The sequence below is a fragment of the Schistocerca serialis genome, chromosome 12 (assembly GCF_023864345.2).
Source record: "Schistocerca serialis cubense isolate TAMUIC-IGC-003099 chromosome 12, iqSchSeri2.2, whole genome shotgun sequence".
NCBI classification, from domain to species: Eukaryota; Metazoa; Arthropoda; class Insecta; order Orthoptera; family Acrididae; genus Schistocerca; species Schistocerca serialis.
Window position 1 is genome coordinate 159,680,064 of NC_064649.1, and position 24,510 is coordinate 159,704,573.

Sequence of the window (24,510 nt, forward strand, 5' to 3'; positions counted from 1 at the left end):
CACACACAAACAAACAGCTCTTGACTGCGCCTGGCACCCCTACCCTCTCCCCCGCGTGCTCCCGCAGGCAGCACTACACGTTCCTCCACCCTACCCTGCTATTCCTCCAGCTCCCTGGCCTGTGCTGCCTCCTTATCCCCACCACCCACGCCAGATTGCGTCTCCCGTCAGGCGCACACTGTAGCATTGCTTTATTGTTTTTCCTTGTTGTCATTGCCAGCTCTCCCATCTCTCTATTAAATTGTAGACTAAACTGCAAAATTTCTCCCGAGCATCTCATCAATTCTTCACATTCCACTCGTCGTTCTGTCAAATTGTAAGCAAACAAAATATCTATAAATGGTAACATGGTAGAATCCTGAGGAAACAAGATTCACCCGCCACAGAATCAGGTTGCAGAACACTCATTCGATCCATTCCGGAGTATCACTTGCCGATTGGGAACCCTTACCAAACGGGACTGACAGAGGAAGTAGGGCAATTTCTAAAATAGAGTGGCAAGTGTCGTCGTAGGTTTGCTCGGTAAATGTGAGAGCACCGAAGAGGTTCCAGAGTGACTCCAGTGGCTTACGTTAAGAAGGGGGTACTGTGCGACACGGGGAGTTTACCGAAAAAATTCTGAGGGCGTACATTCTACAGTGACTCCGGCAGTGTATTCTTTCTTCTGTGAATGTTTCATATGTGACAGCCTTAAATGTAAGCTCGTACGAGTCTTACCCGCGAGATCGTAGTGGCGTAGGATGCGATGCTTGTGCAAACGGAGATAGAATGGAACACTTGCAATATTTGTTTTGCTTCTGCATTACTTTCTGGGATGTAGTCTGTGATGACTGTAGCCCAATATTTTGATCCGGTTAGAAGATAAGTTTGGTTGCAAATTGGCAAAGCCGACAAATGTAATGTTGTGAGAATAACACTCTTTCTTGTTACGTACATACGTAATCCGCCGAGCACTTTATGGGGTATAGTGGAGGGTATCTTATACCACTACTACTTATTCCCTTTCCTCTTCCACCCACAAATAGTGAAGGGGAGACTACTGTCCATAAGCCTCGGTATGACCCCCGATTTCTCTGACTGTATCTCTGTGGTCCTCGTGCGATACGTACGTCGGCAGCAGTAGTATTCGTTCCAAATTCGGCCTCTAATGCCGGTTGTCTAAATTTCCGCAATAGGGCCTCAGGGAAGGAGCGTAGTCTTCCCTCTGGGGATTCCCTTCAGAGTTCACGAAGTGTCACAGTAACACTCGTGTGCTGATCAGAATTGTCAGTAGCAAATCTAGCAGCACACCTGTGAATTTTCTTCGATGTCTTCCTTTACTTCAACTCGATGGGGAGCCAAAATACTAGAGCAGTATTCGGGACTGTGTGCACTAGTGTCTTGTGCGCCGTCTCCTTTACGGATGAGCTAACTTTCCCAAAACTCTCCCCATAAAACAGTCGAGCATTTGCCTTCCCTACTACCGACTCGACGTACTCGTACCGATTCGTGTCACTTTGCGATATTACACCTAGATATTTGATGCGGCTATTGAGCAGCGCACTACTAAAGCTGTTTTCAGATATTACAGGTTTGTTTTCCCTACTCGTCTGCATTAACTTAATTTCTTCTACATTTAGGGCAAGCTGTCATTTGTCACACCAATTAAAAATTTTGTCCAAGACCTCTCGTATCCTCCTACAGTAACTGGACAATAGCATCTTCCCTACTCGTCTGCATTAACTTAATTTTTTCTGCATTTAGGGCAAGCTGTCATTTGTCACACCAATTAAAAATCTTGTCCAAGACCTCTCGTATCCTCCTACAGTAACTGAACAATAGCATCTTCCCTAGCACCACAGCACCATTAGCAAACGGTTGTAAATTGCTGCTCACCTCATTTGTCAGATCGTGTACGTATGCAGAGAATAATAGCTGTCAGATTGCACTCCATCCCTCCCCCGTTCTGAGCTTTCATGACAATATGCTCATCTATGATGAACACTTGCTGCTGAGGATGACGTACCGGGTTCTCAAATGATAATTTTTTTTTTCTCTAGTGTTTGATCACAACATAAAATCCTTCAATGATGATCGGTTTCAGTCAGTAACCACAATCTTCACATGGTGTAGAACAGATCTGAAAATGGTCATTACCGACTGAAACCGGCCATCGCCAAAGGACTTTGTATTGTGATCAAAAAATGGAAAAAAAATTACAGTACCAAAATCACTGTTTGTATTCGCGATTATGTAGTAGCTGGCTCCTCGTACTTGAGAAGTCTTAGAGCGACTCGTATATCTTGGTACCTAATGTGTGCACTCAGACCTTAGTGTGCAGTGGGGCACTGTGTCAAATTTACCGGGTGATCAAAAAGTCAGTATAAATTTTAAAACTTGATAAGCCATGGAATAATGTAGATAGAGAGGTAAAAATTGACTCACATGCTTAGAATGACATGGGGTTTTATTAGAACCCAAAAAGAACACCCCGTATTGCTAGACACGTGAAAGATCTCTTGCGCGCATCGTTTGGTGATGATTGTGTGCTCAGCCGCCACTTTCGTCATGCTCGGCCTCCCAGGTCCCCAGACCTCAGTCCGTGCAGTTATTGGCTTTGGGGTTACCTGAAGTCGCAAGTGTATCGTGATCGACCGACATCTCTAGGGATGCCGAAAGACAACACCCGATGCCAATGCCTCACCATAACTCCGGGCATGCTTTACAGTGCTGTTCACAACATTATTCCTCGACTACAGCTATTGTTGAGGAATGATGGTGGACATATTGAGCATTTCCTGTAAAGAACATCATCTTTGCTTTGTCTTACACTGTTATGCTAATTATTGCTATTCTAATCAGATGAAGCGCCATCTGTCGGACATTTTTTGAACTTTTGTATTTTTTTGGTTCTAATAAAACCCCGTGTCATTCGAAGCATGTGTGCCAATTTGTACCTCTCTATCTACATTATTCCGTGATTTATTCAGTTTTCAAATTTATACTGACCTTTTGATCACCTGGTATATTTTATGTATCTTGTGGATTTCAGAGAGTGGTTTGTGTCTGCCACTGTTTTGTATCAAAGCAAATGGACAGCATAGTAGGGTCAATAGTTCTGATACAACAAGGAGAGGTGCAAAACGTAGTACCAGAACGAGCAGCGCGGCTGTGGACACAGCTGGCAGCGGTAGGTGTGTTCCGTGGCCCTGGTGCTCGCAATAGCAGATGTGGTAATCGTTGCCAATGCTAACTACTGTTGTAATGGAATGGCGTGTGGGGCAGACACAGACTGGGCAGTGGGTACAGTTACTCACGTACCTACTGTTTTGAGAAGAGTTTGGTTCTACCTGTGGGCAATACGGGTGACCTCGTTATTTAAGGAAATCGTAATAAAATATAGTGTAGCTGAGACTGTGATCCTTTAGGACCGCTGACTGACTGACTTCTGACACAAAGTGACTTCTTCTGACACTTGTCATTTTGTCTCCACGTACACCTCCGGATGAAATGAGGCTTACTAACTATACCCTTTCGAGACGCACCTCGTGTTGGTGAGGGAGTGTGAGTGGTTATTTTGATGCGCTCGTGTCCCGGAGGGTCATTGGCAGTAAGCCGCGTCTAGGTTCTCTGTGATTTTTCCCTAAATTAATTAATACAACTCTTAGGACAGTTGCCTCAAACAGGCCCTAACTGATTTCTCCATTCAGTATGAGCTCGTACTCGGTCTTCTATGACCTCGGCATTGTGATGATGATAAACGTTTCTTTTTTTTTCCTTTTTTCCCTTCTTTCCTTCCTCGTATTGATGCTATTAAAACTGAATACGTCTCGTAATCTGATACAGGTAATCGTGCCTCGGGGAATAAATATAACAGCATAAAATAGTAAGTAAAAGCATTCACTTTCAGCCACGTGAAGGGTTTTATTAAAGCTAGACACATTTCGAGCCCTGAAGCGTGATCTTCAGATGAAATGCTATCCTGTCATAGGTCTGTTTCTGTCATCGGCTGTACACAATTAGTCAAATGTTAATATGTGGAAGAAAAAAGCTGTGCAACATGTGCAATCTGTTCTTTTACTATGTCAGTTATCTTTGCTTCTCAGCTGTACAACTGATAACAGAAACGGACCACTGGGAGCTGCTGTGTACAAATTATGACAGATTGATACATTAACCACCTGAAGTTCAGTCCTTGGGTTCAGAATATGCTGTAATTTTTGTTGAAACGCACAATTGTGAGTGCAGGTCGACGTTCTTCTGTGTATATATTGTGAATGTATATCAGTCTTAATTCTAATGATGACTGTGCATGAAATTAAAAAATATAACAGTTACTTGCATCCTGCGGTTGAAGGAAAATGCATGTGCTCTACTAAAGTCTCCTTTTCCACACAAGAGGCACCACTGTCGGCTACATTTGTAACACTATTTGCATAATGTCAATTGTCTGTAGTAATGAGATGTTTTGACAATTTTTGTCTCAAAGAGTGAACAGACAGTCATTTTGTAGATAAGCGTGATGTTCACTGTTTGTTGTGTGTGCATGTGTGTGTATGCAGCATGAATACTCACTATGACTACCACATTTGCTTTTTCTTTTTTTATCCCTTGGATGAGAATAAAGCATTTTAAACTGAATTTTGTTTGTTTTCTTTCTCTTTTGGTTTTAGGCAAACTACATTTGGACGGTGTTCGCTTTAGTCAAAAAAACATCGACACAAACACTACTCGATACTTTTACTACAGAAACTGACCCTCTGTAACCCTTATTTAGCAACTTAAGTATCGGGAAGAGTGCAATTGCAAAATGCACTGTAGCATTTGCATCTGTGAAACGCCTGGCATCAGCGAGGCTGTTGGATTTTTTTTTTTTTTTTTTTTTTTTTTTTTTTTTTTTCATAGTCCCACCACAGAACGTGGGCTTGTCCCACCACTAATAAGTGTGTTATGTGAGTGAATTTTTATGATGAATGTCTTGTATGGCAGTGGAAGTTCTTCACTGAGACTGAGCAGGAATTTATCTTTTAATCGTAGGCATTTTACTGTGGCATTTCTTCATGCATTTAATAACAAAGAAAATGAGGTTCTTTTGATGCCCTCAATTTATTGCCAAACAGAAGTCAATAGGATAGAAAAATCTTCAAAGATATTATGTGGTACCATGATTATATGTGTAATATTTTTAAAAGAAAATTTTATATATGAAATTATCAAATTATAAATATTTAGAAATGCATTTATTTTATCTTCTTTTTTTTAATATGATATAGTTTCTAATTTACTATTCCTGTGAAGCAAGAATTATATTTTTCACATTGACTGACTGTGTATGTTATAAATTTTGGTTTGACTGGTTATTATAGATGCATTTGTGGGTTGTAAATGGTTGAGATAGATGGGAGTGATTTTACTCCATATTATTATTTGATAGTGCCAAAAACAAAAGGAATTTCTGCATTCAGTCATCAGAGACTTTGTTGAAATTATCAGGTGCAACCATATAAATAAAGATTCATCGGAGACAAGAATATTATAGGTGTCGTTTGTGGAGCTAAATGCACAGGCCATTGTATAAAGCATCAGGAAGTGCAAGCAGCAATTTCTATGTACATATGAAGTACAGTCTCATATTTGCCTCCAGAGTACATTGAAATTAAAATTGTGCAATGAAAATATTCAAATTTTAGTACAATAAAATTAAAGAACTTGGGTGGTGTGGTGTTATAGAGTTAAATTTTACATTATGCATTGTTAAATAATTTTTAGATAAAAAGTTTTGAAGGACTGGGACAGCTTCATTTTAAATGATGTAGGAAAGGTTGCACAAACAACCAAATTTGTGTATAGAATGGTTAGAGCCCTGTATTTTAATTTAGTCATTATTTTTATTGACTGAGGCTTTTACTGCAATTTATAATACATCATTGGTAAATATAATGTTATTAATGCTATTGAGACTTTATAATAATAAAAATGCCAATATTGATAATAATAAACTTGTTACTTCTAAGACACCGAGACCTGTGGCCTTATCCAGAGATATTTTGTCCTTTCCAACTGTGTGTTATAGTTCCTACCTTCTAGTTGTTTTATCATCCACACGTGTTATTACACGTTATTTTCCATCCACTGTAAGACAGCATGTTCAATAGTGTTATTAAGTGCAGAGAAACCTCTGAAAGTTGAATGACACCTCAGCTTTGTCGAGCAATTTCTGCTAACTGCCTCGATAATAGCGTGTGTTAAACTCTGTAGCAGCTACTGGTGAATGTTAAATTTTTTTGTTTGCTGTATTTATTTTTGAGTGTTCCACACTTCCCCTCACAGCAGAATCACCATCTTCCCTAGTGACGCAAGAGTTGTGACCTCGGCTGTTTTTTTTACCTTTTTATATTTAGTTATGTCCAATCAACTGTATTTATTGCCACACTAATTGCAGTCAATTTTAAAGCAAAAGCACAACTATCTGATTTATACTGTGGCAACGGACGTGTAAACACTCGACATACCTGATATGTGGAAGATGGCAATTATCGCCATCAGGTAGCCACGCAGCAACTGTATGTGGTGATGGATAGATGCTCCCTCACTGTTAAGAGATATATTTTCACATGTGTAATACATCACTTACCACAGTGTGTCCGTGGAGATGAAACCTTTTGGCTCTGAAATTGATTGCAGTTAGTGAAATACGAAAAGTACAGGTAATTACGTAGCTAATAATAAAAAGGGAGTGAATAATGAAAGAAAAAAGTGTTACAGTTTGTAAGTTAGGATCCTTAGCTCTTCAAGGTATTAATTGTACTTCCTCTACTAAAACAAATACCTTAGACACAATAGGTAGGTTGGCAATGTGTCGTCTTAGCGTATGCATCACACGTAAAGTAGATTTCGCATGTGCATTCTAAATATTGTCAAAATTATATCACGACGGAGTGACACCGTTAGAAAAAAGAGAGCCCGTAGCGTACCTTGATGTAGTGTCCACTGTATATATAGTGGACTACACGTGTGCCCCTGTGTAGCTGACACGTGTTAAGAAATATAGACGATCGGTGCAAGTCGCAAATATTGACATCTGATGCTTTGGTAAATGTGGTGCAGTGCACCTACGTAAATGTACGGATCGGATATCGCTCGACTGCGCGATCGGCAGTCGATTACTGGAATCCCTCTCGACCTCGGAGTATCTGGGAGTTGACGTAAGGAGTGAGGTAAGGCAGAACGACCGGGTAAGTCGAGCCACGGGGAAGTCTGGTGGCAGACTCGGACTTATTGGAAGGATCCTGAGGAAGTGTGCACGGTGCTCAAAATCACTCACGTTTAATTATTGGAACAGAGACAAGATTAAAATAACAGATGGACAGTTTGTCACAGCCTTCTTTTATTCGGTGTGGAAATGTGCCAGAAGCGGTGTACAAAGTGCAGTGGTAGACATTTGAAGAAATGTCCACGGAACACCGTGCACCGTGGACAGTATTACTGACAGAAGTCGGAGAGCTCGTGTTCCAAAATAAGCCGAGGAACACAGTTTTTCTTCTCGTAGCGACGACGGTGCCGACCTCGGAGAATTTGGACCCGGTACGGTGGGGTAATGAAATCTTGGTACATCTACATCTACATCTACATCTACATCTATACTCCGCGAGCCACCTTACGGTGTGTGGCGGAGGGTACTTATTGTACCACTATCTGATCCACCCTTCCCTGTTCCATTCGCGAATTGTGCGTGGAAAGAACGACTGCTTGTAAGTCTCCGTATTTGCTCTAATTTCTCGGATCTTTTCATTGTGATCATTACGCGAGATATATGTGGGCGGTAGTAATATGTTGCCCATCTCTTCCCGGAATGTGCTCTCTCGTAATTTCGATAATAAACCTCTCCGTATTGCGTAACGCCTTTCTTGAAGTGTCCGCCACTGGAGCTTGTTCAGCATCTCCGTAACGCTCTCGCGCTGACTAAATGTCCCCATGACGAATCGCGCTGCTTTTCGCTGGATCATGTCTATCTCTTCTATTAATCCAACCTGGTAAGGGTCCCATACTGATGAGCAATACTCAAGAATCGGACGAACAAGCGTTTTGTAAGCTACTTCTTTCGTCGATGAGTCACATTTTCTTAGAATTCTTCCTATGAATCTCAACCTGGCGCCTGCTTTTCCCACTATTTGTTTTATGTGATCATTCCACTTCAGATCGCTCCGGATAGTAACTCCTAAGTATTTTACGGTCGTTACCGCTTCCAATGATTTACCACCTATGGCATAATCGTACTGGAATGGATTTCTGCCCCTATGTATGCGCATTATATTACATTTATCTACGTTTAGGGAAAGCTGCCAGCTGTCGCACCATGCATTAATCCTCTGCAGGTCCTCCTGGAGTACGTACGAGTCTTCTGATGTACCTGCGTACTGTCTGGAATGGGATAGGAATGTGGGGAGATGGGAGTGGGAGACACGCTAGTGGTACTCCGTGTGTCCTCTGCTACACAGGCTGCTTCAGCTTACCTTGTCTCTTTGTTGGTGAACTTAAGCTTAGATAAGTTGGAGGGAGAGTGGAGAAGGGGGCTATCCTAAGGGTAACTTCACAAACTTAAATAAGGAGTGCCAAAGCATTTAAAAAACTAGTTACTTTGAAAAGCGTACACATCTGTCCCGAGGCCGAGGTGAATCGACAGTTCGGCAATAAATGAGATCACGTACTGTTTGGTGGAGCTTCCTTTCAGAAAGACGCAGTAAGTCGACATTTGTGCACTGGCTAGATTTTGGGCCCCGGAGCAGCCTGCGAGACACCTGTATGCAGCTGCGCTGAGCTCTCCATCAAACTCTACTTCCCGACCTAATTTACGTGCGGAACTCGGAAGGGCCGTAGTGTTTACTTTCCTCGGGGCTCTGCCATAAAAATACAAAATTGAAAATCTGACTGGGTTTTGAATTTTGATGGAATAAGTTACGGATAAGGCGGACTTCGTATTACTGATTGAGATAGTGCTGTAATTTGACCGTGAATGGCAGACCGAGTCGGCAACACTACAAAAAGCGACTGTAAGGAAATAGCATCAGAAATAAGTTGAAATTTACCTTATAATTCTGTCAGAAACGTAGTATCTATTATAATATAGTCTTTGTGGCTGCGTCTGGAATAATTCTTAATTTTATTGTAGGATGTCCTTTTTTTCATTTGTTTGCTGGTCCTCCTGTTCTCCGTCTGATGAAAATTTCTTGAAGTTGTCACTGTCAGAATTAATTTATAAATTTGGTGATAACCATTGCGAATCACTACTGAAATAACTTCATTTCGTAATATAGTTTTAATTTCCACTTAAAATCATTGTTTAACACGGCACGGAAAAATTCACGTCTTGAACGTATGAAGACAAGAGAGTAATGAATTAGTTGTTAAACAAGCACCTACGCAAAAGAGAGGGGGGGGGGGCAATTACTTACAAAAAATCTGTCGCTGGCACAGCGCTCTTCTGCATTCGCGATCATAAATCATATCTTTGCACTGGGGGAGGCGCGGTAGTCAAAGTACCGTTACAGCACCTAATCTGCTTGAGAGGAAGTGTGTTCTGACAAATTGTACTTTGCACCTTTCAGCTTTTCCGTTGCCAAAGCAACTTTGTGGTCCGATGCCATTCCAAAGACTCCCCCCCCCCCCCCCCCCCCCCCAAAAAAAAGCATCCTTCTAACACTTCTTCTCATCCAGTTGGTCCACAAGAGTATCGTGGTATTTTCCAGCTACCAGCAGGATCCCTGGAACTGTCAGATGGCTCCACCTCCTATGGTGCACCTACCCACTGTGATGACCCTTATTTTGCTTCTGATGATCTTTTCGAAACAGTCCGCACATTCCTGAGAACTTCGTGTTCGTGATTGCTTTCATTTAGAGTTCAGTAAATGAGTTACCTTTCTCTTATTTAATTCTGCGTGTAAAACTAGTGACTCGCCCCAGCCTAGAAGAGTGGCACTAAGTGGCAGAGATCGGAGGACTCGTCTGTCGTAATGGTAATTAATTGTGTACGAAAACTTTCTCCACAAATTGATCTGTCTAATAGTGGAAACTGTACTGAAATCCCTGTGTAGCTCCTGAGGTCAGCCTTTGCATACAGCCAGAACAATGTGGCAGAGAACATTAACATATGTGCTGTAATCTTTCTCCTAGTACACACATATCGGCAGTTCCACACATTTGTATTTCACTACTGACAGATAGCAGTGTTTTGCACTTTCTCAGTGGTCTCATCTGTGGCCACAGTTCTGGGCCAGCACTCGCACGAATCCACATTTATAACTGCAGCTACAGTGACACACTGTATGAGCTACTTAGCAGTGCACGGTGGAGGATACATTTGCTGTTCACTCGTATTGAACTTTGGGTGGATGGCTCTCTACATGTCTCTGTGCGTGTCCTCGTCTCTCACAATCCTTACAAGATATAACATGTACACGCTGGTGACAGCAGAAAGCTCACACAGCCTTCCACAAATATGCGATATCTAAACTGACGAGACAGGGTTTCGAGACAAGTACACCGTCTCTCTTTCAGAGATTCCCATTTTTATATGTACGGTACCGACCTGTTAAAATGGTAGCAGCGTCTCTCTCCATTTGTCACATGTCCGATATCTTGCCAACTTGAGTGAGGACTCCTGAATGTGTGTATCCTAGAGTGAGTAAATTCTACAATTAACTTTTTTGAAGACTTGCTGAGCTGTTCGCATTAGAATGAAAACTGGTCTCAGTTCACGTCTGTGAGTTGCTCAGGCAAGTTACTTTTGTGAACTCGCGAGTACTCGCAGAAGAGTAGCACTGTCAGATATACGAGTGGAAGGTTACGGTGCCGTGCTTAAAAATCGGAGCACATTGCCAGAAACTGGGTGTGCTGTGAACACGACCTCTCACTTATCGAGTGCCCCGTGGGCGTGCAGATTTGACTGGTACTAAATCAGTCACCCCAAAACGAGTAAAATGATAGATTGCTTCAATGAAGCTAATAGGTTATTTGACAAATCGACTGCCACGCACATCGGGAAACGTTATTTGATAAGTTCCTGAACTCGTTGGGGGCTCACCTTATTGCTTATGGTTGGAGGACCTGAACATTTCAATTGAATAATTTACTTTAGTGGTTGCTGAATGATAGAGTTTGATCTAGTGAAGTATTATTTATCCAAACAGAATGTAACAATTACTCATGACACCCAAACATCAAGGTTTTAAAATAATTTAACAATGGGGTTACATTAAAATAGAACATTTGTAGCGGGACTTTGAACTTCGCCGCGCTACACTCGTTCCCTCAGATATAAATTGCACTGTCGCGCCGGTATGATCGCTCGACGGCAGAGAAAATATATAAGAAAATGAAGGTACTAAAATTGTAACTCTTTTTGTTAAATATCCACTTTTGTCTCTGGGGATCGGAAGCTTAACTTACTTATTAGCTAGACTTGGTCAGACTAAGATGAAAAAAACTTATTGATGTGCAGACGTATTGTGGAAGTTAGTATGAAATTTCGGAGGATGGAAGCAGCAACGTAAAATACACTGCATTCAATATCAAAATGGATTTAATTTGCATACTTTAGTAATTCCTGGATAACGAAATTTATTGCAAAATTTCGGAGCAGCTAAGACTTTTCACGCAGAAATGAAGCAGGAGATTTTCGGAGAACAAGACCTGGACGCCGCATGAGAAAAGACATGGTAAAGGATGAACTCTTATCTACGCCATTTCTCTCTGTTAATCGCATTTTGTTATTCTCTGCTCCAAATAATTTTTGTAGTGGAAATTGGTTTGACTTTTGCTCAGAAACGCCACAAGGACCACCCCAACAATAGCTTTTCCGAATCACGAAGTCTGATAACTTTTCTGTAATACGAAGTCCGATTTGCATTTCATTCTTTCCCTTTTCCACGGTCATTAACGATTTTAAAACCCTTTAGTCACCATTTCTTCTCACATTTTCAACCTTTTCTTTCCTTTTCTTTCCTTTTCTCTTTCTTTTTTATTAACCACTACACAGTGTTAAGAAAAATGAATGGTTAATGTTGCTACCAGCATGATACTGGAGAGTTACAGTTGAGATGGTGCCCTGATACATTGTTGTTGCTGTTGTTGTTGTTTTTGTTGTTGTTGTTGTGGTGGTGGTCTTCAGTCCTGAGACTGGTTTGATGCAGCTCTCCATGCTACGCTATCCTGTGCAAGCTTCTTCATCTCCCAATACTTACTGCAACCCACATCCTTCTGAACCTGCTTAATGTATTCATCTCTTGGTCTCCCTCTACGATTTTTACCCTCCACGCTGCCCGCCAATGCTAAATTTGTGATCCCTTGATGCCTCAGAACATGTCCTACCAATCGGTTCCTTCTTTTTGTCAAGTTGTGCCACAAACTCCTCTTCTCCCCAGTTCTATTCACTACCTCCTCATTAGTTACGTGATCTACCCATCTAATCTTCAGCATTCTTCTGTAGCACCACATTTCGAAAGCTTCTATTCCCTTCTCGTGTAAACTATTTATCGTCCATGTTTCACTTCCATACATGGCTACACTCCATGCAAATACTTTCAGAAACGACTTCCTGACATTTAAATCTATACTCGATGTTAACAAATTTGTCTTCTTCAGAAACGTTTTCCTTGCCATTGCCAGTCTACATTTTATATCTTCTGTACTTTGACCATCATAAGTTATTTTGCTCCCCAAATAGCAAAACTCCTTTACTACTTTAAGTGTCTCATTTCCTAATCTAATTCCCTCAGCATCACCCGACTTAATTCCACTACATTCCATTATCCTCGTTTTGCTTTTGTTGATGTTCATCTTATACCCTCCTTTGAAGAAACTGTCCATTCCGTTCAACTGCTCTTCCAAGTCCTTTGCTGTCTCTGATACAATTACAATGTCATCAGTAAACCTCAAAGTTTTTATTTCTTCTCCATGGATTTTAATACCTACTCCGAATTTCTCTTTTGTTTCCTTTACTGCTTGCTCAATATACAGATTGAACAACATTGGGGAGAGGCTACAATCCTGTCTCACTCCCTTCCCAACCACTGCTTCCCTTTCAAGCCCCTCGACTCTTATAACTGCCATCTGGTTTCTGTACAAATTGTAAATAGCCTTTCGCTCCCTGTATTTTACCCCTGCCACATTTAGAATTTGAAAGAGAGTATTCCAGTCAACGGAATACTGATACGAATCAAAAATGAAATGCGAGAAGCCTCTCTGAATTTTGGTAGCCTTCCTTCGGACCCTGAAAAGGCACCCTGCACAATCTGTTGTAGCCCATCCCAGAGAGGGCCTAAGTGCTCACCCAGTCAGGAATTTGGATGTTCATTTCCTAGGTCCCACCGTAAAGATAAAATCCGTCCGCCAATGTGATACGTGTTTAAGAAAACGGGAGACGAGTGTTGCCCCATTTACACTTCCGGACTAGTTTGTCACAAACTTTCTCTGGCTTCGGACACCGGTCCAATGGGAAGGGCAAAGTTTACAAATTTGCAGACACGAGAGTGGCTATATATTCCACTTGAGGAAATGTGTGTGGAGACCAAAGGTAGCGCCGTAATGGAAAGTGGGCAACTGAGGACTCCGCCGCAAATGACGAGGCAGAGCGTGCATTTCACCAGTGGTTTCCTATTCGGCTATTGAACACGCCAGTTTTCTGTTCTGCCACTCATCGTTCGCAGAAGCTCAGCTAGTAGTATAGTCCTGAGAATGGGTTGCGTGACTGTACGTGCGGACCACTAGTGTGAGACCCTGCACTCTAAATGTCCAGCAGCTCTTTCAGAACTTGCAAAAGTTCCTCCCGTTTTCACCTCAGGGGAAAGGAGTTCCCTCGGTCGATACCAGATGTATGTAACGGAAAAAGTTACTACGAGAATGAGAAGTTAGAGGGATGGATTACCTAATGTAGTGGCTAATAAAGAAGAAAAGGAAAGGTTGAAAATGTGGGAAGAAATAGTGAATAAAAAGGGGTTTTAAAATCGTTAATGACTGTGAAAAAGGGAAAGAATGAAATGCAAATCGGACTTCGTGATTCGGAAAAGATAATGTTGGGCTGGTCCTTGTGGCGTTTCTGAGCAAAAGTCAAATCAATTTCCACTACAAACATTATTGGAAAGAGAACAGAGAATAACAAAATGTGATTAATAGGGGAAATGGCGTAGATAAGAGTTCATTCATTACCGAGTTAACATGTCTTCTTTCGTGCGGCATCCAGATCTTGTTCTCCAACAATCTCCTGCTTCATTGCTGCGTGAAAAGTCGTAGCTGCTCCGAAATCTTGCAGTAAATTTCATCGTCGAGGAATTACCGATGCCTACAAATTAAAACCATCTTGATCTTGAATGCAATGTATTTTACGGCTGCTTCCATCCTCCAAATTTCATACAAGCTTCCACAATACTATATGTCTGCACATCAATAAGTTTTTACATCTTAATCAGACCAGAACTAACGAATAAGTTTTATGTCTAAATCATACCAGGACTAGCGAATAAGTTAAATTAAGCTTTCGCTGAGAAGAGACAGTAGCGGGTAGAAAACAAAAGGTGTTACAATTTTTGTAACTTCATTTTCTTACAAATATTTTCTCTGCCGTCGAGCGCTCGTACAGCTGCGACGGTATAATTTACATCTGAGGGAACGAGTGTAGTGCGGTGAAATTCAAAGCCCCGCTACACTACATTGTTACACACTACTGCCTAGCCACTATTGCAAACAACACACAATACTGGTAGAAAGGTGACAAATAAAATTGTATCGGGAAGTAACTGAAGTGAAAGTCTCGTATGCAAATTCAGTCTGCAAATAGGAGGAGGAAGGACTGGAATAGGCTGCCGCCTCACAACTTGAGACAGTTTTTGCATTATTACTATCGTTATAAAGAAAATCCTGATGAAGAACAAAAAGTTAAGAAGAAAAGAAATGTTCGGGTGAAGAAATGAATACAGAGCTTACATATCTGTCTTTTTGAGAAACACTTTTTTAATCTCTCGTTTGTACCAAATACTCAATTTGGAAATTATTTTGCATATTTTGGAATTTGTTGTCTCAAAGTCTGCTGTAATATTACCGTGAAAGTCGTGCTTCACAACCCTATTCTTAAAATTCATGTATTTTGTGTCTCGTAAGACAGGAAAGCACCCTACTTTCCAAATTAAGTGACTCTTTCACTTGTCTTCACACACTATTCACTTTGTGACAGACATTTTCATACTGTTACTGAATGCACAAGACTTCAGTAAGTCTGAGACAAACTTCTGATAAATAGCAAGATTGCCCAGTAATTGCTGCAAAATGTAAGACTGACCTGCAGAAACTACTTATGGAAGTCAAATTGCCAGGGATGTTTTGACATCAGAGTCATATACAGAACTTTGCTCACTAGTGGGTACGTGCCACAACGTAGGAGCGCTGCTGTGGAATTGGTCACACTAGTGCCTCGAATCCAGTTTTGGTTCCGTGTGCACTTCACTTTCCCCAAACCCTTCCTACAAATCTAAGTCTTACGTTTGCATTCCTTAATATTGACTTCACACATTCATCTCTTTTCACATCACTTCTCAGTATTATTGCTAAATATTTCAATCACATGTGCAGTGTTACGTAGCTTTATGCTTAATTACAGGTTTACTCTTTTATCAGTTGATTTGTTTTCACTACGTAACGCCCACTGTTTACGTCCTCCTTCGTTGCTGAGCGATGTATCACTTTTCATTCTCACGCCACAACTCTTCCTTTCCTATATCTTTACTACTTTTTATCTATATAAATGATGAACTATTGATTTTGCCATTTAACAACTTTTTAATAACTGTGGAAGTATTACAGGCATCGGGTCCCACCTAATGTGTCACCTGCCTACACGTTTTACATGAACCTTTCAAGACTCGATCGATCTGTTTACAAAGAGAAAACAGAATATCTCTTCCTTTGACGTTGTCCAACGACGACCTAGGAAACTCGACGCCCTTGCGGCCCGGGCTCTTCCGTGGCTCGCGGTAGTTTGCAGCATTCGTTTTATTTCTTGCCCACTTGTCACTATGTCGAACTTTCGTGGTGATCATTGTGCAACGTCTTCCACGTTATCTGCAACATAAATAAACTTTCTTCCCACAGTATTTCTGAAAACCCAAAAACAAACTTAAAGAACTTAATAATAATAACTGTTCTTACAATTTTTGTATAAGTCTTGGTCTATTTAATGAGGGGTGGGACAGGCCTAAGCCTTGTGACACCACACATGTCATGCTTGAAATGTTTGGACTTATCTTTCTTGTAACCGGTGAGATTCGTCCCCATTCTGTTTGTTGTAGCAATTTACTTGCATTTGTCCATTAGATCATTAGAATTGGATGTACCATCACATTTGAACTCTGCTGCACATTTCTTAATTGTTTAGATGAATAAGGAAACTTCTCATAAAGGATCACCAACTTTGGATGAAGTTCACAGACAATAAGCAATTTGAGACCGGGTATGTTACTATTTGGCAGTATACCAGATCATCCGTGAGCGTGACACACTCACAGTATTACTACTTAAGGAAACTGTATAAGCAAAATTGCTTTGCAGATGGAGTCTACTTTCGAGTTGTATCTCTGTGGAATACGTGTTGACATAATGGGAATAAAATTTCGTTAATATAAATTCCACTTTCAGACTTGTTGAAGAGTTTGCACCTTGACCTCTTAATCTGTGAATCTAAAAAAATTATATCTGGAGAGAAGGTGTGAAGCAAATTTCATAAAACTGCCGATGAAAATCTATTTGGTTTCCAGCTGGGTGGCAGTGTTCGGAAACCGTGGCGTTTAAAGAAGTGTTTTGGATCTGACATCTGGCAGAGTGCTGAGGTTTATGTAAAACTCGTCGAAGGATTCTCCCAACTATAGGAATGGTTCTGCCAATAGGTCTGAGTTAGAGTTTCGTATAATGTTACTTATAATCCGTATTGGTTGCAAAATTTTTTATTCATATGACCAGTTTCGGTTCATTCAGAACTATCTTCAGATCTGATATTTCAGTTACAGGAGTAACCCGTCCAAATCCATCCTGCGTCACATATATGAACTGTCACATATGTGACGCAGCATGTGAAAGTTGCTGGATTTGGACAGGTTACTCCTGTAACTGAAATATCAGATCTGAAGATGGTTCTGAATGAACCGAAACTGGTCATATGAATAAAAAATAATAAAAAATTTTGCAATCGAGACGGATTATAAGTAACATTATACAATCACTGATTGCTGCTATCCCATCAGACATTATGTCTGTTTTTGCAAAAATTAGAGTTTCGTCTTTGATGTTTATTAGTGAAAGAGACTGGATATGTTTTAATTTTATCCAAAATGTCAGAAATCGGGCAAAAGTCTGAATGGAAAAGTTACAGTCTGTAGTATCATCTTAGTAATTATAAAAATATACATAGATGCACATTTAAAAATATATTAATTTCAATATTTTAAAATTTTTCCGAAAATTTCACAAGGGTAGGTGTGGAGAATAGAATAAGAAAAGTGTATACTCTGATGACAAAGGTGAGGAATACTTGAACCAAACTCAAGATCAAGAAGAGCATAGGAGTGAATGAATAAGAAGAAATGATTGATTGATTGATTTCATCCATCTTTCATTGTGTTCTGTAGTTCTGTCAAGGGGGAGAATACGTGGTGATGAAATAGTTCAGTGTACATTAACAAAAGACACTTAACCTATGTAGTATATTGACAATGAACTGTCACTGCACTGCTTCATCATCAGCTTCAGTCGAAATCACAAGTTGCTCTTAATAATGTACTCTAGGTAGTGAGAAATGGAGCAGCTGAAATAGAAAAAATATTAAAAAGTACCAGAAGTAGTAGTAACTAGAAACATCACCGAATGAAGCACGACCTGCACGGCACAGCTGCCACCGGTTACTACACTGCATCTATGGCTTTCGCATAGTAGACGTGTGGCCGATACTGATGTCTAATAAATGTTTTCTAGGCCGGTCTTCCTGCCGTGGTGCCGACATCGGCACATTCTACCAGAGCTAAAGCTCAACAGACTGAAGAGTGTTGCGTTGCTAGGAAGAAGAAACCGATTCAACATTCCCAGTTGAGATTTTTCTCTCTCACAAAAATGTGTAGCAATAATGATTATTATTCCAGAGCATTGCTAATTTTATTTCTGTTGAGAGTGTTGTAGCTGTGTGTGATAAATATTGTCCCTAAACCATTTAATATTATTTCCTTTACATTTGAAATGGCATGACAAGTGTTTAAGTGATAAAGATCAGTTAGCAAAAAGGTAACTGAAATTTTGTGGGGATAGTTTTCAGGTTGTATTGTATTGTATGGAACTGGGGACCTAGAAATGATGGAGTGGCATCAACCCCACTGTAGCCCTCAGTGGTACATAACCCCACAACAGACTACAGCGGTCCACTCACCCCTTTGCCGCCCCACACCGAAGCCAGGGTTAATGTGCGATTCGGCCCCCGGTGGATCTCCCGGGAACATCTCACATCAGACGAGTGTAACCCCAATGTTTGCGTGGGCAAGAGTAATTATGGTGTACGTGTACGTGGAGAAAGTGTTTGCACAGCAATTGCCGACACAGTGTAACTGAAGCAGAATAAGGGGAACCGGCCCGCATTCGATGAGGCAGATGGGAAACTGCCTCAAAAACCATCCACAGGCTGGTCGGCACACCGGACCTCGACACTAATCCTCTGGGCGGATTCGTGCCGGGGACCGGCACGCCTTCCAGCCCAGAAAGCAGTGTGTTAGACTGCGCAGATAACCGGGTGGGCTGGTTTTCAGGTCACTCTCACAGAGAACTGAAGAGTGTAAGGATAGAGTGCAGTACAGATGCTCTCAGTCTTGGCTCTTGTGTGTATTGCTGACACTTCACCACACTTCTGTAGAGTAATATACTTTCATTAGCCATATTGTGTAGGCTGATTACTGGAGTGGAAAAATAGTCACTAAGTTAAGTAAACAAAAATGGGAATTGTGTTAAAAAACAGTGACTAAGCCCACACAGAAATGTGCACATCTAGAAGATATAAAGAATGTTGTTGTTGTTGTTGTTGTTGTTGTTGTTGTGGTCTTCAGTCCTGAGACTGATTTGATGCAGCTCTCCATGCTACTCTATCCTGTGCAAGCTTCTTTATCTCCCAGTACCTACGGCAACCTACATCCTTCTGAATCTGCTTAGTGTATTCATCTCTTGGTCTCCCTCTACAATTTTTACCCTCCACGCTGCCCTCCAATACTAAACTGGTGATCCCTCGATGTCTCAGAACATGTCCTACCAACCGATCCCTTCTTCTGGTCAAGTTGTGCCACAAGCTCGTCTTCTCCCCAATCCTGTTCAATACCTCCTCATTAGTTACGTGATCTACCCATCTAATCTTCAGCATTCTTCTGTAGCACCACATTTCAAAAGCTTCTATTCTCTTCTTGTCCAAACTGTTTATCGTCCATGTTTCACTTCCATACATGGCTACACTCCATACAAATACTTTCAGAAACGACTTCCTCACACTTAAATCTATACTCGATGTTAACAAATTTCTCTTCTTCAGAAACGCTTTCCTTGCCATTGTCAGTCTACATTTTGTATCCTCTCTATTTCGACCATCATCAGTTATTTTGCTCCCCAAATAGCAAAACTCCTTCACTACTTTAAGTGTCTCATTTCCTAATCTAATTCCCTCAGCATGACCCGACTTAATTCGACTACATTCCATTATCCTTGATTTGCTTTTGTTGATGTTAATCTTATATCCTCCTTTCAATACACTGTCCATTCCGTTCAACTGCTCTTCCAAGTCCCTTGCTGTCTCTTACAGAATTACAATGTCATCGGTGAACCTCAAAGTTATTATTTCTTCTCCATGGATTTTAATACCTACTCCGAACTTTTCTTTTGTTTCCTTTATTGCTTGCTCAATATACAGATTGAATAACATTGGGGATAGGCTACAACCCTGTGTCACTCCCTATATAGAGAATAATAGGTAGCAAAGCCTCCGAGCTTAAACTTTGTGGAACAATGAATTCCACCACCATCGGACAGCTGCAGTTTCCCGGGTACTGTTAGCAAGAATCTTTCACTTCCTCCTGTCCACCTGCAACCTGCCACAGACAACACCATCCGTCATCCTTCCTCTGGCCGCGAGGTCACCCTGTATCGTGTCTATCCTGCAGGTTCTGGGTCTTCCTGCGGGATGTTTCCTTTCACCTCTTTTTCCATATTTATTCGAGCTCTCCTTCAAGGTGCCACCCTCATTACGTACCTGTACGGTCACAGTCCAAATGTGACAATTCGATCTGAAAGGGACGTCTCGATTTCAGATTCCTTTCTCATTCCTTTGCTACTCCGTCTTGCTCTTCTGGACTGGGATGTAAGGAATTTCATTTCCGATGCCCAGAGTCTCGACAGCTGTCTGTGCTCGAACACTGGAGTTCTGTACCGGTATATGAACATCCCTGATTTTATTCATTCTTGAATTGTGTCATCCTGTAAAAGGTTCTTACTTTTTGGTTGAATTCAGAATCAGTTTGTACTTTACCAATAATCAGATAATCCCTGGAGATTATACTTTAGACATGTGGGAAACTGAAACTTCCTGGCAGATTAAAACTGTGTGCCCGACCGAGACTCGAACTCGATACCTTTGCCTTTCGCGGGCAAGTGCTCTACCACCTGAGCTACCGAAGCACAACTCACGCCTGGTACTCACAGCTTTACTTCTGCCAGTACCTCGTCTCCTACCTTCCAAACTTTACAGAAGCTCTCCTGCGAACCTTGCAGACCTAGCACTCCTGAAAGAAAGGATATTGCGGAGACATGGCTTAGCCACAGCCTGGGGCATGTTTCCAGAATGAGATTTTCACTTTGCAGCAGAGTGTGCGCTGATATGAAACTTCCTGGCAGATTAAAACTGTGTGTACTCTCAAAAAAACATTAACCGTAATTTTGCCAGTGGACAAGTCGGTCTTTGTCTCATTCGACACACTGTTACAAGCCTCAGTCTCTCGTTTCATCTCTGGTGTGTAATGGTGGATTCAATTTCATCCACAGTCACAGACTGTCACCAAAAGTCCCGCAGGCTGCTAGTCAACACAGTCGAACACTACAGTCTTCTGGACACATTTTTCTTGTCAAAAGGTGATAGTTTCATTATTTTAATTCCCAGGCATTTTGTATTCGATTAAGTTTCAGCCCCAACAGTCCCGGCATCCACTCAGACTTCCACTCGGTAGTCTCGCACGATGGTGTCAATGTTTTTTTTGCCCGGCAAAACCTCAACTGTGTGCCCAGAGAACTAATCGCCTTCAGTGCCCTCGTGACCAAATTTAGACTTGTTAATTCAAATGCTGGTGGTGGTTTGCCTGTACTTCATCCAGTTTACTTTCTACAGTTCAGTAACCCAATCTTTCAAATGAGACAGGTTCAGGAACATCACAAAAGACATTTCCCTCTTTGGTTTTTTCCTTCTCATTCTCTCCCCCTCCTGCTGCCTGCCTGTGTAACTTCAAATGGCTACTTTAGATGACTGTTGCATCTCTCTCTCTCTCTCTCTCTCTCTCTCTCTCTCTGTGTGTGTGTGTGTGTGTGTGTGTGTGTGTGTGTGTGTGTGTGTGTGTGTGTGTGTGTTTGTTTGTTTGTTTGTTTGTTTGTTTGTTTTCCCCCAGTCATTATAAGAATCCTGTTTGCATACAATGATTTTGTTTGACAAAATTCTTGCTATTTCATGGAAATTTGGCCGATTTATCAAATAACTGTTATATTTCAAAATGAACAAACCAATATTCACTCTTACTGTTGTTGGTATCCAGATGAATTCTGTAGTTTTTCTTATCTGTAGGTGGTAATTATGTATTAACTACTACAATTTAATCATAAAATTGAAAAATTCTCAATTTTCTGTATTTGTGCCAAAGAACTACTACATTTATATTATTTTACCCAAGGGTTCCACATCTTTCTCGAGGCTTTTCTTAAAGAAGGAGGAAACAGGTTCTCTATAACTGGAAGACCATTGGCAGTGTGGAACTAGACCAGTAGATAAAGAGAGAGATTAAAGATTAGATTATATTCACACCGAGGGGACTGCGTTGTAGATTCCTGGAAGTGAGCTAGTGAATATGTGTGATGTGGCCAGTTCACAGCAATTTCTTTAAGGTGAGTAGTACTTCTTGGTAAAACTCGTGGATTTAAAAAGTAAACTATAAAACTGTGAATGTACAACCAGAGCTATTTAATTTAAACAAGCTGCAATCACCGGCCATGCCAGTTTACAGTGGCTTTGTGTGGTACGAAGGGCAACTTGTAACGTATAATGGACCATTGTACAGTTTTGTGGATAAGAATGGTTACTTATGTTCCTGTAATTGTTTCATCTGGTTCGTGGCTTTTATTTGATATCATTGTATGTAATGTGGAAGAAGATGCTTGGAAGATGATGTGAATTCATTTATTCATGTAGTTCATAAACGCCAATGTAGTGGTTAATAAAAAAGAAAAAGAGAAGAAAAGAAAAGAAAAGGTTGAAAATGTGGGAAGAAATGGTGAATAAAAAGGGGGGTTTTAAAATCGTTAATGACCGTGAAAAAGGGAAAGAATGAAATGCAAATCGGACTTCGTATTACAGAAAAGTTATCGGACTTCGTGATTCGGAAAAGCTATTTTTGTGGTGGTCCTTGTGGCGTTTCTGAGCAAAAGTCAAACCAATTTCCACTATAAAAATTACACTCCTGGAAATGGAAAAAAGAACACATTGACACCGGTGTGTCAGACCCACCATACTTGCTCCGGACACTGCGAGAGGGCTGTACAAGCAATGATCACACGCACGGCACAGCGGACACACCAGGAACCGCGGTGTTGGCCGTCGAATGGCGCTAGCTGCGCAGCATTTGTGCACCGCCGCCGTCAGTGTCAGCCAGTTTGCCGTGGCATACGGAGCTCCATCGCAGTCTTTAACACTGGTAGCATGCCGCGACAGCGTGGACGTGAACCGTATGTGCAGTTGACGGACTTTGAGCGAGGGCGTATAGTGGGCATGCGGGAGGCCGGGTGGACGTACCACCGAATTGCTCAACACGTGGGGCGTGAGGTCTCCACAGTACATCGATGTTGTCGCCAGTGGTCGGCGGAAGGAGCACGTGCCCGTCGACCTGGGACCGGACCGCAGCGACGCACGGATGCACGCCAAGACCGTAGGATCCTACGCAGTGCCGTAGGGGACCGCACCGCCACTTCCCAGCAAATTAGGGACACTGTTGCTCCTGGGGTATCGGCGAGGACCATTCGCAACCGTCTCCATGAAGCTGGGCTACGGTCCCTCACACCGTTAGGCCGTCTTCCGCTCATGCCCCAACATCGTGCAGCCCGCCTCCAGTGGTGTCGCGACAGGCGTGAATGGAGGGACGAATGGAGACGTGTCGTCTTCAGCGATGAGAGTCGCTTCTGCCTTGGTGCCAATGATGGTCGTATGCGTGTTTGGCGCCGTGCAGGTGAGCGCCACAATCAGGACTGCATACGACCGAGGCACACAGGGCCAACACCCGGCATCATGGTGTGGGGAGCGATCTCCTACACTGGCCGTACACCACTGGTGATCGTCGAGGGGACACTGAACAGTGCACGGTACATCCAAACCGTCATCGAACCCATAGTTCTACCATTCCTAGACCGGCAAGGGAACTTGCTGTTCCAACAGGACAATGCACGTCCGCATGTATCCCGTGCCACCCAACATGCTCTAGAAGGTGTAAGTCAACTACCCTGGCCAGCAAGATCTCCGGATCTGTCCCCCATTGAGCATGTTTGGGACTGGATGAAGCGTCGTCTCACGCGGTCTGCACGTCCAGCACGAACGCTGGTCCAACTGAGGCGCCAGGTGGAAATGGCATGGCAAGCCGTTCCACAGGACTACATCCAGCATCTCTACGATCGTCTCCATGGGAGAATAGCAGCCTGCATTGCTGCGAAAGGTGGATATACACTGTACTAGTGCCGACATTGTGCATGCTCTGTTGCCTGTGTCTATGTGCCTGTGGTTCTGTCAGTGTGATCATGTGATGTATCTGACCCCAGGAATGTGTCAATAAAGTTTCCCCTTCCTGGGACAATGAATTCACGGTGTTCTTATTTCAATTTCCAGGAGTGTATTTGAAGGAGAACAGAGAATAACAAAATGTGGTTAACAGGGAGAAAGAGCGTAGATAAGAGTTCATCCTTTACCATGTTAACATGTCTTCTTTCGTGCGGTGTCCAGGTCTTCAAAAATCTCCTACTTCATTTCTGCGTGAAAAGTAGTAGCTGCTCCGAAATCATGCAATCGTCCAGGAATCACTAATTTATACAAATCAAAATCGTCTTGATATTAAATGCAATGTATTTTATGTTGCTGCTTCCATCCTCTGAATTTCATACAAATTTCCACAATACGTCTGCACATCAATAAGTTGTTTTCGTCTTAATGAGACCAAGACTAGCTAATACGTTTTT

General features: G+C 41.8%; 1 protein-coding gene across 2 annotated transcripts in view; it reads left to right on the top strand.

Moving 5' to 3' along the window:
• The window catches only part of LOC126428468 (glycerol-3-phosphate dehydrogenase [NAD(+)], cytoplasmic), a 110,925-nt gene that overhangs the window by 57,832 nt on the left and 28,583 nt on the right, over nucleotides 1-24,510 (top strand). Inside the window, exon 9 of one of the 2 annotated variants that reach the window (XM_050090404.1) lies at nucleotides 4,653-5,954. The exons of the other annotated variant lie outside the window; for it this stretch is intronic. Within the exon in view, the coding sequence (XP_049946361.1) occupies nucleotides 4,653-4,683 (31 nt within the window). The 3' untranslated portion in view covers nucleotides 4,684-5,954. Of the gene's footprint in view, nucleotides 1-4,652; nucleotides 5,955-24,510 lie in introns of those variants that run through there. 2 annotated transcript variants of the gene reach the window in all.